This window comes from Hyperolius riggenbachi, chromosome 5, assembly GCF_040937935.1.
Source record: "Hyperolius riggenbachi isolate aHypRig1 chromosome 5, aHypRig1.pri, whole genome shotgun sequence".
NCBI lineage: Eukaryota > Metazoa > Chordata > Amphibia > Anura > Hyperoliidae > Hyperolius > Hyperolius riggenbachi.
The window spans coordinates 303,785,083-303,800,768 of record NC_090650.1 but is presented as its reverse complement, the minus strand read 5'-3'; the positions used below and the strand labels follow the sequence as shown (position 1 = coordinate 303,800,768).

At 43.7% G+C, this 15,686-nt stretch overlaps 1 protein-coding gene across 3 annotated transcripts in view; it reads right to left on the bottom strand.

Moving 5' to 3' along the window:
- Positions 1-3,187: 3,187 nt before the first annotated feature.
- Positions 3,188-15,686, bottom strand: part of FAM210A (family with sequence similarity 210 member A) — a 65,811-nt gene continuing 53,312 nt past the window's right edge. For all 3 annotated transcript variants that reach the window (XM_068237121.1, XM_068237122.1, XM_068237120.1), the window contains one exon: positions 3,188-3,724. In XM_068237121.1, the coding sequence (XP_068093222.1) occupies positions 3,455-3,724 (270 nt within the window). In that variant the 3' untranslated portion in view covers positions 3,188-3,454. The remainder of the gene's footprint in view (positions 3,725-15,686) is intronic.

Genomic DNA, 15,686 nt, shown 5'->3' with positions numbered 1-15,686 from the left:
ACAAGTCAGGAAAGGGCTACAAGGCAATTTCTAAATGTTTTCAAGTTCCAATGGCTACAGTGCAAAGTATTATTAAATACAAGATGTTCCTCACTGTGGAAAATGTCAGAGGACATGGTCGTAAGCCAAAAGTGACATCTGTGCTGGCCAGGATGGTGGTGAGAGAGGTGAAAAATAATCCAAGGATCACAACCAAGGCCATCCTGGTGAATTTGGGCTCTGCTGGTGGCATTGTCTGAAGGCACATAATCCAACGGACACTGCTGGGTTCCATGGATGCAGACCAAGGAGGATGCCACTTCTCCAGATAAGGCACACAAAAAGCTTGCTTGGCCTTTGCAACTGCTCATCTGGACAAAGAAGAAGTCTTCTGGTCATCTGTGTTCTGGTCAGATGAAACAAAAATGGAATTGTTTGGTCACAATTATGTTTTCCTTCATTTGGCGTAAACCAGGAGAAGCCTTCAACCCAAAGAACACCATCCCCACTGTCAAACATGGTGGTGGGAACCTAATGCTTTTGGGGGTGTTTTTCAGCCAATGGACCAGGGAACCTAATCACAGTAAATGGCACTATGAAAAAAAGAGCAATACATGAGGCTTCTCAATGACAACATCAGGCACTCTGCCGAGAAACGCCAAGTTGGGCACCAGTGGACATTTCAGCATGACAAGGACAATGACCCAAAACACACAGCAAAAGTGGGGAAGAAATGGTTAGCAGACAACAACGTTAACAGTTTGGAGTGGCCCAGACAGAGTCTTGACTTGAATCCAATTGAGAATCTGTGGAGAAGAAGGGTGATGGCAAAAAGACCCTCCAACCTGAAAGATTTGGAGATCATTGCTAAAGATGTATGGGCAAAAATACCTGTGGAGACATATAAAAAGCTGGCCTGCAATTATATTAAGTGTTTGATTGCTGTAATAGCCAATAAAGGCTTTTCTATTGATTACTGAGAAGGGTATGAATAATTTTGGACTAGACACTTTTTGTTCAAATGTAAAAAAAAAGTAGCAATTTTTTTTTACCACAATAATGCCTCTTGTACATCGTCTTATCTTTTGAGAGACGCTTATGTCATTTCCTGTCAAAAAATTACACGCTGATTAAATAAAAGTAAGTCAAAATTTGAACAACCAGTTCTCCATTCTCTGAAAAAAAGGAAAATATGTATGGTAGTTTGTGATGATGAACAAAAAGATTCTCTTACTAGGTTAGTCCCATCCAGGAGGGAAGATCCATGATTAGCAAATCATGTTTGAAGTATTTATTAAAGTACTAAGAACATAAAACACATACACGCTTGTGTTCATGTAAGCTGCAATGGCTACAAGTCACAATATTCACGCAGTGCTTCAAGTGCACCTCAACAAAACTCCATTAGATGTACTGACCCCCCAGTTATACAGCCAACTACAATGCGTCAAATACTCACCTCGCCAACAACTCTTTCCGCATCCTCTAACAGCCGCATGCAAACATTCAAATACATTCTGACATCCAAATGACCATATATGGGGCCTTCAATGGTTGCTGGAACTTCCCACATTACTTTGTGGGAGGTGCACTGCACATATTCAGTTATGTATCCAGGCCTACAGGCTGCCACAGTGGCTTATCAAAAAAGGGGAGAGCAAGGTAGACACCTAATGAATCCTAGTTTGGGTTCAGTTGTTTACATCAATTATAAAAAGAGAGCCATGTTCATTCATATAGTAATGCTTTCCATTGAACAGCTATTCACATCTGTCCTAGCCTCCAAACAGGTGCTAACAATCTAATATCCTTCCACTGGCAACACACAAGGCACAGCTAGTTTTTATGAAATCCAGTCAAGCTTCCAGCATGCTCTGGATTGTGGGAGAAAACCATGCATCATGTAGAGAGCAGAACATTTCCATGAAGTTAGTTTCCGTGATGGAAATAAATCTCCAGACAAGAGAGTGCTAAACACTTCTCCAGTATACTGGTCAGTACTCCACATTCTACACTGCAGCAAGGGGCAATGCTCACAAATAGCCAAATGTACATTAGCCCAGTCAGTGTCCACCCTAGAGGTCAACTGTGCACCAACATGTACTTTATATAAATAGATCCCACCACATGCCCTTAATAGAAACATTTCTTATTTCTGTGTGTATTTCTTACACATGAAAATCACACAGCAAACTGCTGGATTCTGTCAGTATTATACTAAAGAAAGTTGAAAAAGGATGTCCCGCTGCACCAACTGGCTGGGTTGCAAGGATAACTTTATTCCGACATCATGATACACACAGATAAAAGCTCACGCGTATCGGAGCAAAACATGGCTCTTGGATTTAAGGAGCTAGGATTAAGGAGCCATGTTTTGCCCCCATACGCATGAGCGTTTATTTGTGTGTATCATGATGTTGGAATAATGTTATCCTTGCAACCCAGCCAGTTGGTGCAGCGGGACATTCTTTTTCAATTTTCTTCTATGCTCAGCGCCCGATTTCCTGCTCCCATTTGGTACAGTATTGGTGAGTTGTAGTGGCCCACCACCTTCCTCTCAGTATTCTACTAAAACTCATTTCACACTATGTTCATCGCAGCACAACAAATATAATAACATCGACACGCGATGCAATTATATTTCAACAGGGCCTAGTTTTGCGTTATGAGGAGTCCCGATGGAACAACACACTGCCTGTAGGGTTGGGCAACACGCAAGAAGCAAGCATATGGACTGTATGCTGCAGTGTGCGTTTCGCATTGCAGAGTCAGGCTGCTATGTAACTTTACATCACTATTGCATTCCTATATTTCAAGATGTGCAAAGCAATGTACACACTGTGAAAGGAGCCCAATGTCTCCTCACTGCACCTGCTACAGGGCGTGTTCTCCCTGTAGGACTGCAGTCAGGTGGAAATCAGAGTTATCCACATAAGCACACGGGATGCTTATTCATTTACACAAGAATGATGCTCTAACTCTCACCCAGTGAGTATTCAGACCACCACACAAACTGGCAAGGACTCTTGAGGTGCTTCTGGTGCCCATGTCATTCAGCCTGATGGGCTATATAGAATAGTGTGAAGTACAGCAGTGCTTATAAAACATAAGAACCTGGAAACAAACCAGGGGTGGCATGACAAATCTGATGTACCAGTACCTTGCCAACGCCATATTTGCCCCAATATTAGAATAATTGCTCAGCATGTTTTATGAAGGCGTTTTCTGCTACATAATTTACTTTGGATTACAATAAATGTAACTTTTACATTAGATTAATGTGAAATTACAACATCCCAAGCAAGACAGGATTATTAGATTTCTTATATAAATGGTGAATGCAGGCAAAAGTACAACGACCAGCTTACATTACTGTAAAGTAGGTTTGTGGCAGTCAATTTTCCACATTCGATTAAAAAATAGTATTTCTGCAAAAGGTTGTGGCAATTTTTAGTAATGCTGTAAAGGTGTTGGGTTATTCATCTTTCTTCTTTCTGAAGGATAAGCTGTCTTTGGTCTCCTGTAGCCTTTCAGAAAATCTATCTTTGGTTTCTTCCATCTTCTCGCTGATCATGTCCCGTGTTTCCTCCATTTTCTCTGTGATTAGTTCTTTTGTCTCCTCCATCCTGTCCTGTAAATAGTCTTTCACCAGTGGAGGGGTGGTCATGTAGCCATATCTCCGGAGATATTTTACACTAATGGAGGTCCCTCCTAATGTTACAGTATAACGGACTGGTGTTGCAATCTGAAACCACAACAAAAAAAGTATTTAATGTGAAACAGGAATAGATCTGCTAATTCATAATGATATTTATATTGGCTTTGTGGTGAATCAGTATGGTAACTGGCCCATGGGATACTAGGAGATTTCCAAAGTTCAGTCCCTACTTTTCTGATTATTTAATTAGCTCATGAAATAGGAAGATTCGTGGCTGATTTAGCAAGTGTTCAACCACAGTGTAAATAATGAATTACTCTTGGTCAAAACACAATGAAAAAAACCCCATCAAGATGATGAGGTCTTTTAAGAGACTCTGAAGCCTCTTAAAAATCCTTTTTTTTTTTTAAAGAAAAACAATCATGCTTAATACATTAGCCCCACCTAAACCGCCGCATTCCGGCGGCTGTAAACTATCTAAAACCCCCCTAACCCGCCCTCCCTCACCTCCGCAAAATCCACGACTTTCTTGGTCGTGGATTTTGCTGCCCTTGTGCGCTTCCGTGTGAGGCAGGGCTAGGAGCCGCAGCCCTGCCTCACACGCGTCTATCAGCCGCGGACCTCTGCCTCTCCCCCGCCCCTTTCAGTGAAGGAAGACAGAGGGGCGGGGAGAGGCAGAGATCCTCGTTGATAGACACGTGTGAGGCAGGGCTGCAGCTCATAGCCCTGCCTCACATGGAAGTACTGCCCAGATCGCCCCCCCCCTCCCCGGGGATTTAGGAGGGATTGCGATAGTTTACAGCCGCGGGAATGCGTCGATTTAGGTAGGACTAATGTATTAACCTATTTTGGTTTCTGGACGTAGAAACTACGTCCAGAAACCATGTGCACGCGCACTCCCGGCCGCGGATTCGGTAGTCAGGGAATCAATGTATCGGACTATGAAGTCCGATCACTGATTCCTCTCCCCCGCTGAAAAAGCGACAGCTTCTCTCGGAAGCTGCGCCTTTTCTGGCCATTCACTGCCTGATGCGCCACTCTAAGCGTGTTACGCTTAGAGTGACGTCATGTAAACAAACTCATGGCCGCCATCTTGTGGCCAAAAAGTAATACTACACCTGAAAATAAAAATGAATTAAAATCAACACACATTTACATTATAAATCTATTGTTTACCCCCCACCCTCCCAAAACTACCCAAATAAAAAAAACCATTACAATAAAAAAAAACAAAAAAAAACATGTAAATATTTACCTAAGGGTCTAAACTTTTTAAATATCAATGTAAAGATGAAATATTTCTATATTTTTTTATTTTAAACTTAATAATAGTGATGGATGCAAAATGGAAAAAATGCACCTTTATTTCCAAATAAAATATTGTCGCCATACATTGTGATAGGGACATAATTTTAACGGTGTAATAACCGGGACATATGGGCATATACAATACGTGAGTTTTAATTATGGAGGCATGTATTATTTTAAAACTATAATGGCTGAAAACTGAGAAATAATGAATTTTTCCATTTTTTTCTTATTCTTCCTGTTAAAATGCGTTTACAGTAAAGTGGCTCTTAGCAAAGTGTACCCCCCAAAGAAAGCCTAATTGGTGGCGGAAAAAACAAGATATAGATCAGTTCATTGTGATAAGTAGTGATAAAGTTATAGGCTAATGAATGGGAGGTGAACATTTCTCTCGTGAAAACCACGGAACCTGAATGGGTTAAGCAGGATTGTTTCAAAAAAAAAAAAAAAAAAAAAAAAAAAAAAAAAAAAAAAAAAAAAAAAGGATTTTAAAGAGGCTTCAGAGTCTCTTTAAGAAAAACACATTCTGTAATAAAATTGTCACAATAGTGATGAAAGGAGGGAGGGAAGGGATTTATGTAAATAAAAAAAGGACGGTGATAGGAAGCTTGAAATGGGGGAAAGGAAAAGCTAAGAATTTATGTGTAAAAATATTCTAATGCTATAGGATCGATTAGTTAGGGATAGGAATTTGGTTTACCAACAGCTCAGTACATGTTGGAACCTATGTAGTTGTTTCCAGCTACATAGGAGCACAATCTTATGTCTCTGATAGATTGGGACATGATTATTCAGACTGCATAGAAAACCTGTTTCAATTGCCATAGTTTCCTCCCGAGTAATAGGGCAATGTGTGCAATGTCTGCAAAGCACTTCCTGTTTTCCTCCCATGTTCAACAAATATTAACTAAGTTGCCTATGTTGAAGTCTGCCCAACAGCTAGCATGAAATTCTCTGGTATTTTAAGGAGGTTTTGCAGAAGGGTCCTTCCTAGTTCTCATCTCAGACGCACTGTAGGTTTTTAAATCTCAAAACTCAGGACGTCAATTTGTCACAAAAAATACAAATTTATTGAAAGAATGAAAAGATAATGCCTACTGCAACAGCCTAAAAATAAATAAATTTAGAGCTTACAGTACCCCAAAACACACATTAAAACAGAGACTGCTGATATTAATACGGCCGGCTGATCCCTGAGCTTATGAGTGTATAAGGAGGTCAGAGATAGGAGCTAAACAGAAGTTAACTTATGATACTTCTGGCCAGAATATTACACAAACATAAGTCCCCTATGCATTCCCACGCACTTATGCAGCATTCACCCTTGGTAGTGCAGGTATCGGCAAAGTCATGGAGCTGGAGGCCCAGACATTCAGGCTGAAGAAAAGTGCATAACAACGGTCCTCCTGAACAAAGCATCCCGATCTGCAAATGCTGGGGACACACTTGTATCCACAGATCACAGTGCAATGGCATGCTTAGGTCTCACCAGATCCTTAGCTGCATCTACTCCCAGGCAACACAGACAGGCAGCAACCAACATGTGAGGTTCTTGCACAAGAGAAACAAAAGTGGGTTGTGCTCATACCAAGCAGCACCGGACTGCAATCTGTGAACAGCACGTTAAGTCTGGAATCACTGCATACACCCTGCGTAGGGATAAAACACAGCCCGGGTCCATTAACAGGCATGTGTTTAAAAAGTCAATAATAAATTGAGCATAGGCCATAGGCTCCGCCCACCCATGCGTTATGCACCATTGCCCTGTGTCATCTGTAATTAATGAATACATTTTTGATGGTAGCCAGATGAAGAGTCATGAATTATGATCAAAGTGTGTCAGTTATTCTAGGGTGAAAGATTTATCCTGCCCTAAAAGCTAAGAGTCTGTGGACAGATCTAATTTGGTTGGTCCTTTTTATGAACAGGAACTCCTGTTGATGAGATTATTAAAGTACATAATAGAGAATATATGGCAGAAGATGACTCTCCCAACTAATGCATTAGAAATTCTGTTACAGGAAACTGAGCCATTTCAAAAATGTAATGTAATGCATGCTATGGGCTATACACCGTTTTGTAGGTCTTTCAGAGGTGTGCTTGGGGGGCATATTAATTGTTGCACACAGACACATGCTATAATGACCATGCCTTCAGGACACAGCCTAATCTCTCCTGTCAGAGTCCTACAACTTACAGAATAACGGCAAATGAGGTTTGTGACATAACCGCTTATATTTTATCACATACCTGCTTTAAATGTATAACTTTTCCGATAAATGTGACCATATAAATAAATAAATACACTATTATCTATATTGTACTCTATAATGCAGCATGGAAGACAATGGAACTTTATAAATAAAAATGAATAATCAATATGTAGAAGAAGACAGACTGGCACTAGATCTCAGCCGAGGCAATCACTATTGGGTCACTGGATTACGTATTCCATATACAATTGTGCACTCAGAAATGATCATACCATATACTTGAAGGAAGAGACAGGTGAAGCACTAATTGCTGCAACAGAAATACCTTTAATCCACAGTGTCATGATACATCAGGGTACACGGTGGGGGTGAGGAAGGCCCGACAGCTGTTTTGCATTAAAGGGATACTTAAGTCAAAAATAAAAAATGATTTTTACTCAACCTGGGGCATCCCTCAGCCCCCTGAAGCTGTATGGTGCCCTCGCAGCCTCGCTCTGATCCTCCTGTCCCCCCCGGCGGCTACTTCCGGGTTCGGCGACAGCCACTGACAGGCTGAGAACGCGAGTGGTTCTCCGTGTTCCCAGCCGCTATATCACCCTCTATGCTGCTATAGCGTATAACATATACGCTATAGCAGCATAGAGGGTGATATAGTGGCTGGGAATGCTGAGAATCACTCGCGTTCTCAGCCTGTCAGCGGCTGTCGCCGAACCCGGAAGTAGCCGCCGGCAGGGAGAGGAGGATCGGAGAGAGGCTGCGAGGGCACCATACCGCTTCAGGGGGCTGAGGGATGCCCCAGGTGAGTAAAAATCATTTTTTATTTTTGACTTAAGTATCCCTTTAAGGCAGGTATGTCAAACCGGTCGCACGAGGGCCGAAATCCTCACACATTTTTGATACAGCTCAAATGAATTGATGGGTCTGAATCAGGAAAGGTGTGGTCCATCAAGTAGAACACATTCCTTTCTTTCTCAGTCCACCCTAAACACTGGCATGGATCTGGCCCTCCAGGCCTGGAGTACGATACATGTGCTGTAAGACAAAGCTTCCTCAGAGGCCAGATATAGCAAGATTCCTTAAAATACTGAATATCACGTGAGGTAAAAATCTTAGTAAATCATCATGCAGTTTTTCAGTAACTTACTGAACTATATTCATGTGTGAATTTGAGCAAAATAAGTCTAAACACAATGAGGTTGATTCACTAAGCTGCGCTGTTACAGTAGCACAGCTTAATGATCGCAGCGATAATTCCCTGCGCTCGGCTCAGATAGTTTAGAGAGCTTCGTTATACTTAAGGAGCGCTCCACTGAACCCGCCCGGAGTCCGGCAGGTCCAGTAGCTTCAAAGTACAATATTCCTGCACTTTGATTGGCCTTGTAGGCTGCCTGTCACTTGACAGTCAGGCTATTGGGCTAATCAAAGTGCTGGAATATCAAACCTTGAAGCCACTGGACCCGCTGGGGCTCTGGGCGGGTGCAGTGGAGCGCGCGACAACTACTCCAGGACCGTGTCACGCCTATGTGCGTGACCGCGGCAGCAGCTCCAGGACCGCCTAACGCAGATTGGCATAAAGTCCTGGGGCTGGCTTTTGCCGGAGATCGCATGCACGCTGTGCGCGCATCTCTGCTTGGTAGGCTCCGCCTTCAGACTCCCAGTGGCGAATGCTGCTTGGAGACTGTTAGACGGCAAAACCGCCGTCTATTTACTACCTACAGCGCTGCGATCTAAGGCAGTGCTGTACAGGGGACAGCTGTGTCACATGGCTGTCCCCTCCAGGAGGGACAAAAGCGATCCGCTGTGATAGGCTGAAGCACATCCAATCGCGCTGATTGGCTGGCAGGGGAAGGCAACTTAAATATAAAAAAATTTAATAGGAAATAAATGAAACAAATATTAAAAAAAACAAACAAACAAACAAAAAAACCAAACAAACAAACATTGGGGGAGCAATCAGACCTCATCAACAGAGAGCTCTGTTGGTGGGGAGAAAAGGTGGGGGGGGGGGGAAACACTTGTATGCTGAGTTGTGCAGCCCTGCAGCGAGCCCTTAGAGCTGCAGTGGCCATTTTTGTGAAAGGGGGGGGGGGGGGGGGGGGAGTGTAAAGCCTGTGTTCCTGAAGTGGGTAAGTATATCGAAGCACTCTTTAAACTATCTGAGCTGATGAGCTGAGTGTAATCTAACAGAGCACGCTATGGCTGCATAGCGTGAGCAGCTTAGTGAGTCAACCTCAAAATACGGTATGTTACTGACCCTTTTTTTTTTTTTTTTTTTTACCAAACAGGTCTTAGTGTATTGAAACCTATACTTTTTGTGCCATTTTTTGAGCCTGTTCTCTTATCTTAGTAGTGGCTGGACGGTGTACTGGTTAAGGGCTCTGCCTCTGACACGGGAGACCAGGGTTCGAATCTCGGCTCTGCCTGTTCAGTAAGCCAGTAATTCAGTAAGGAGCGCTTTGGGCAAGACTCCCTAACACTGCTACTGCCTACTAAGTGCGCTCTAGTGGCTGCCTCGCAAGCGCTTTGAGTCCGATAGGAGAAAGGCGCTATACAAATACTGCAATACTGCAATTATTTCCCCCGATAAAAAAGTGCCCAGCACATTTTAACAGTACTGTTTACATTGCATTTGAATTGGAGTGTCAGCTTCTGAAAATTCACTACAGGCACAATGTTGTGTCCATTTGAGCTCATTTATGATGTACTGAGGTGAAGTGAAAAACTGTCTCTGATCTGAGTACTTATAAATTTGAAATTCCTTTTGGAAATGATGTACTCTGCATCCCCTGGGCAATCATGTGGCTTGTTAACATGCAGTTCAAGAGCCAGAATCTGTGAGCGTATGGAGGTGCATTAGTGCACTTGGTATGGGCAGCCTGCACATGTGGGAAATCCATATTCATTCTGAACAGTATATATACAGTAGATTTTTGTCAACATATGCTGCCATTGTTGTTTCAGGGAACTCCTTGCCGATTTCAACAAAACTTTGCCAAACCGCATACTACAAGTATTACAACAGCATGGCTGTACAGTAACAAAAAAAAAAAAAAGCATGGCTGCTAAACTGGCCTACTTCCAGTCCTGCCATATCACCATTAAACAAAGTTGGCACAACATGAAACCACAAACTGTTGAGTAGCTGGAATCCTCCATTGGGCAAGAAAGGGCCAACTTTTCCATTTCAAAACTACTGATCGGCCTCCTCATTTGTTTTTAAAGTTCCCAAATGTTTTCAGAGTGTTACAAGAAGCAGTGATGCAACACAGCAGTAACTGTTTTTGAAATGTGTTGCTGGAATCAAGTTCAAAATGTGCATATTATACTTTTCAAAAAACTATTTCTGAGTTTTAGCACTTGCTATGATGTCTTTGTACTATATTAAATTAAACACAGGGTTAACATGATTTGCAAACCATTGCATTGGGCTCCTTCTCTTCATGTTACATTATACACAGTGTTCCAACTTTCCTGGAAATGGGTTGTACACTGAACTTGTTGCTTAGAGCAAATCAACTTATTTGTCCTTTTCCCAGAGTAAAGTTATGGGTTGCGAAGGGTGTACTTCACTTTATGCCCTGCTTTTTATAATTCAAGACTTTTATCCACACTTTGTACAGTTATATATTTCATATTGATGTGCATTCTGAATGTGTGGAAGCTTAATTAAAAGCTAATTATTCAGTACCGTACTTTAACTTTCACACAGTACACAAAGAGCGGATGTACCAATATTAAGCACTGAAAACATAAGCAGCTTTGATCAAGCTGAAAAGCCTGCTTAGCAGTCTAGACAAGGGGAAAACATGCTCCAACCTGTATTACACTTAGATGTAAGCAATAACGAAATCGGATCCATTTCAGCCAGGTCTTGTGTTTTTTAATCTAATCACATCTGCAGTTTCATCACCATGAAATGATCTAACGCGAGTTCATGGCTATTTTGCAACATAACACAAAAAAAAAAAGATCTTTACTGTAGTTATATAATTCTATGGAGATACAGCTTCCTAATTTCAACAGTGATAGTAGTAATTTATATGGGCTATCGCAATGATTATCTATTTCCAATATAAACATACATGTTGCTGTTGGTAATGCAGCTCTGTTCATTTACACAGGGCCTCAATGAACTTACGCACCAATATATATTTTTCTTCTAGTACCTGTATTTAAACTGAAGTTCTAACAGCCCCTGCAGAATTGCACAAAGAAGAAGTACTGCAGACACCTTTTGCCAAATCAGGCGTCTGCAGATAAAAATCCTGTTTTGGTCACATAACTTCAAAACACTACTGCATTACCCAACAGCAAGTTCTGTGTGAGGTATGGCTTCTGCTCGGCTGGCATCATGCTGTTCTGACTATTAGGGGCTGGTGGGGTGTACATTCAGCCTTGTATATCTAGCAGTTACCAGGCCCGGATTTACATCACAGGAGCCTATAGGCACAGATTTCCTGGCGCCCTAGACTTTACCATCCATAACCCTACAAACCCCCACCGAACTGCACCGCAAGTGTGCTGGCAGTCCCAGCGGTCACTTCTCCCTTACTTACCTTGCCCGTCATAGGTAACTACAGGTAGGTAGGCGTCCCCGTAGCCAGCGGTACGCTCAAAATTGAGTAGCTAGAGGTGCCCCTGAATGAAGGGAGATCTCATCAGTGGAATGCACAGAGCTGGGTGAGTAACCTTTGATTTACAATCTGCTCAGGACTCTGCATAGGGAAGGAGGCACTCGGGGAGGGGAATGAGCCCCCTTTCCATCATTAAGCACCTGTAGGCACGTGCCTACAGTGCCTTATAGTAAATCCAGCCCTGACTGTTACCCTGGTGCCTGCTAAAATGTGGTGGCTGGATAGTGTAATGGTTACTCTGACACAGGAGACCTGGGTTCAAATCTCGTCTCTGCCTGTTCAGTAAGCCAGCACCTATTCGGTAGGAGACCTTGGGCAAGTCTTTCTAACACTGCTACTGCCTATACAGCGTGTCCTAGTGGCTGCAGCTCTGGTGCTTTGAGTCCGCCAGGAGAAAAGAGCAATATAAATGTTCTGTCTGAAGTGGGCACAGAACATTGGGGGTGATAGGATAACCACAATATCCTATTTTTTTTTGCCCCTGCACCTAATAAGACCTTAAAGGACAACTATCAAAGCTAACTAAAATTCTTAACGCCACATATATTTGTAGTAATTACTAGCACATTGTAATAAATGTCACAGTTGCTGTGCGCATCCTCGCTCCCACTAGAGTCTCCAGGAGCTCACTGCGCAGTATGAGAAAACTTTGTACTGCGACTGCATAGTAAGCTCCCGGAGTCTCGAGACCGAGCGAGGGCGCGTGCGGCCAGGGCCGCACATCCGTAGTGACAGTCTAGTTAGACGGTTAATTGGACATTGACCCGCGGCGGGGAACAGAGGATTCTGAAGTGACGACATAGGACAGGATATCTGCAGGGGGCTGTTAGAAGCCCCAGATAAGTGACACTTTGTATTTATATAGGGCTACAGAACCCCTTTAAAGAGACTAACAAAATTTTCATCCTTATTTCTTCTATCCTATAAGTTCCTGTACCTGTCCTAATGTGCTGTCTAACTGCAGCCTTTCCTACTTGCACAGTGGCTGTATTATCTCTGTTATATGATCTAATCTTCTCTCCTCTGTCGGGTCTGTCGGGCTGAGGCAGTCAAGCTGGAATGTGCTGTGCTGCTTGTGATTGGACAGAAGCTATACACACCCTCTCCAGGCCCCCTGTACACTCTGTATGACTCACACACTGAGCTCCTCTCAGTGTATCACTTGCTATCAGTCAATCTCTGCAGAGTAGCAAACCTCAGTCAATCTCTGCAGAGTAGCAAACCTCAGTCAATCTCTGCAGAGTAGCAAACCTCAATCTCTGCAGAGTAGCAAACCTCAATCTCTGCAGAGTAGCAAACCTCAATCTCTGCAGAGTAGCAAACCTCAATCTCTGCAGAGTAGCAAACCTCAATCTCTGCAGAGTAGCAAACCTCAATCTCTGCAGAGTAGCAAACCTCAATCTCTGCAGAGTAGCAAACCTCAATCTCTGCAGAGTAGCAAACCTCAATCTCTGCAGAGTAGCAAACCTCAATCTCTGCAGAGTAGCAAACCTCAATCTCTGCAGAGTAGCAAACCTCAATCTCTGCAGAGTAGCAAACCTCAATCTCTGCAGAGTAGCAAACCTCAATCTCTGCAGAGTAGCAAACCTCAATCTCTGCAGAGTAGCAAACCTCAATCTCTGCAGAGTAGCAAACCTCAATCTCTGCAGAGTAGCAAACCTCAATCTCTGCAGAGTAGCAAACCTCAATCTCTGCAGAGTAGCAAACCTCAATCTCTGCAGAGTAGCAAACCTCAGTCTATGCAGAGTAGCAAACCTCAGTCTATGCAGAGTAGCAAACCTCAGTCTATGCAGAGTACCATACATCAGTCTATGCAGAGTACCACACCCCAGTCAGTCTATGCAGAGTACCACACCTCAGTCAGTCTATGCAGAGTACCACACCTCAGTCAGTCTATGCAGAGTACCACACCTCAGTCAGTCTATGCAGAGTACCACACCTCAGTCAGTCTATGCAGAGTACCACACCTCAGTCAGTCTATGCAGAGTACCACACCTCAGTCAGTCTATGCAGAGTACCACACCTCAGTCAGTCTATGCAGAGTACCACACCTCAGTCAGTCTATGCAGAGTACCACACCTCAGTCAGTCTATGCAGAGTACCACACCTCAGTCAGTCTATGCAGAGTACCACACCTCAGTCAGTCTATGCAGAGTACCACACCTCAGTCAGTCTATGCAGAGTACCACACCTCAGTCAGTCTATGCAGAGTACCACACCTCAGTCAGTCTATGCAGAGTACCACACCTCAGTCAGTCTATGCAGAGTACCACACCTCAGTCAGTCTATGCAGAGTACCACACCTCAGTCAGTCTATGCAGAGTACCACACCTCAGTCAGTCTATGCAGAGTACCACACCTCAGTCAGTCTATGCAGAGTACCACACCTCAGTCAGTCTATGCAGAGTACCACACCTCAGTCAGTCTATGCAGAGTACCACACCTCAGTCAGTCTATGCAGAGTACCACACCTCAGTCAGTCTATGCAGAGTACCACACCTCAGTCAGTCTATGCAGAGTACCACACCTCAGTCAGTCTATGCAGAGTACCACACCTCAGCCAGTCTATGCAGAGTACCACACCTCAGCCAGTCTATGCAGAGTACCACACCTCAGCCAGTCTATGCAGAGTACCACACCTCAGTCAGTCTATGCAGAGTACCACACCTCAGTCAGTCTATGCAGAGTACCACACCTCAGTCAGTCTATGCAGAGTACCACACCTCAGTCAGTCTATGCAGAGTACCACACCTCAGTCAGTCTATGCAGAGTACCACACCTCAGTCAGTCTATGCAGAGTACCACACCTCAGTCAGTCTATGCAGAGTACCGCACCTCAGTCAGTCTATGCAGAGTACCACACCTCAGTCAGTCTATGCAGAGTACCACATCTAAGTGAATCTCGGCAGAGTACCATACCTATGTGAATCTCTGCAGAGTTCCAAATCTCGGTGACCCTCTGAAGAATACCAAATCTCAACGAATCTCACTCTAAGGACTCATAATGTATGTAATTGCATAAATTTTTTAGGAGGGTATGCATTGTTCTATAGGACATCAGAAAGCTTTCCCACTTATGGATCTGTGTTTTTAAAGTGCACCATGCAGCTGCACATTTATGGCTTTAATGTATTTGATAGGGGGCAGAAACACAAATGCACACAAATACAATAAAACCTTGGATTGAGAATAACTTGGTTTAAAGAGGAACTCCAGTGAAAATAATGTAATAAAAAGTGCTTCATTTTTACAATAATTATGTATAAATGATTTAGTCAGTGTTTGCCCATCGTAAAATCTTTTAACCTTCCTGGCGGTAAGCCGAGCGGAGCTATGCCGCCGGAAGGCACCGCTCAGGCCCCGCTGGGCCGATTTGCATAGCTTTTTTTTTGCTACACGCAGCTAGCACTTTGCTAGCTGCGTGTGCAATCCGATCGCCGACGCTACCCGCCGATCCGCAGCTGCCCCCCCAGCACCCGCGCGCTGCCTGGCCAATCAGTGCTAGGCAGCGCTGAGGGGTGGATCTGAGTCCCCTTTGTCGGCACGACGTCGATGACGTCATCCCGCCCATCGCCATGGCGACGGGGGAAGCCCTCCAGGAGATCCCCTCCTGATCTACGATTGCCGGAGGCGGTCGGAAGGGCTGGGGGGACCTTGTCTCGCTACATGAAAAAAAAAAATTAAAAAACGGCTGTGCTACCCCCTGGCGGATTTAATAAACCGCCAGGAGGGTTAAATCCCTGATTTACATTCTGACATTTATTACATGGTGACATTTTTACTGTTGGCAGTTGATGCAGCTGCTGCATGCTTTTTGGGCAGTTGGAAACAGCTGTAAACAATGCAACAAGGTTCACAGACAGGAAACTGCCAAGAGTACCACGGTCCTCAGTT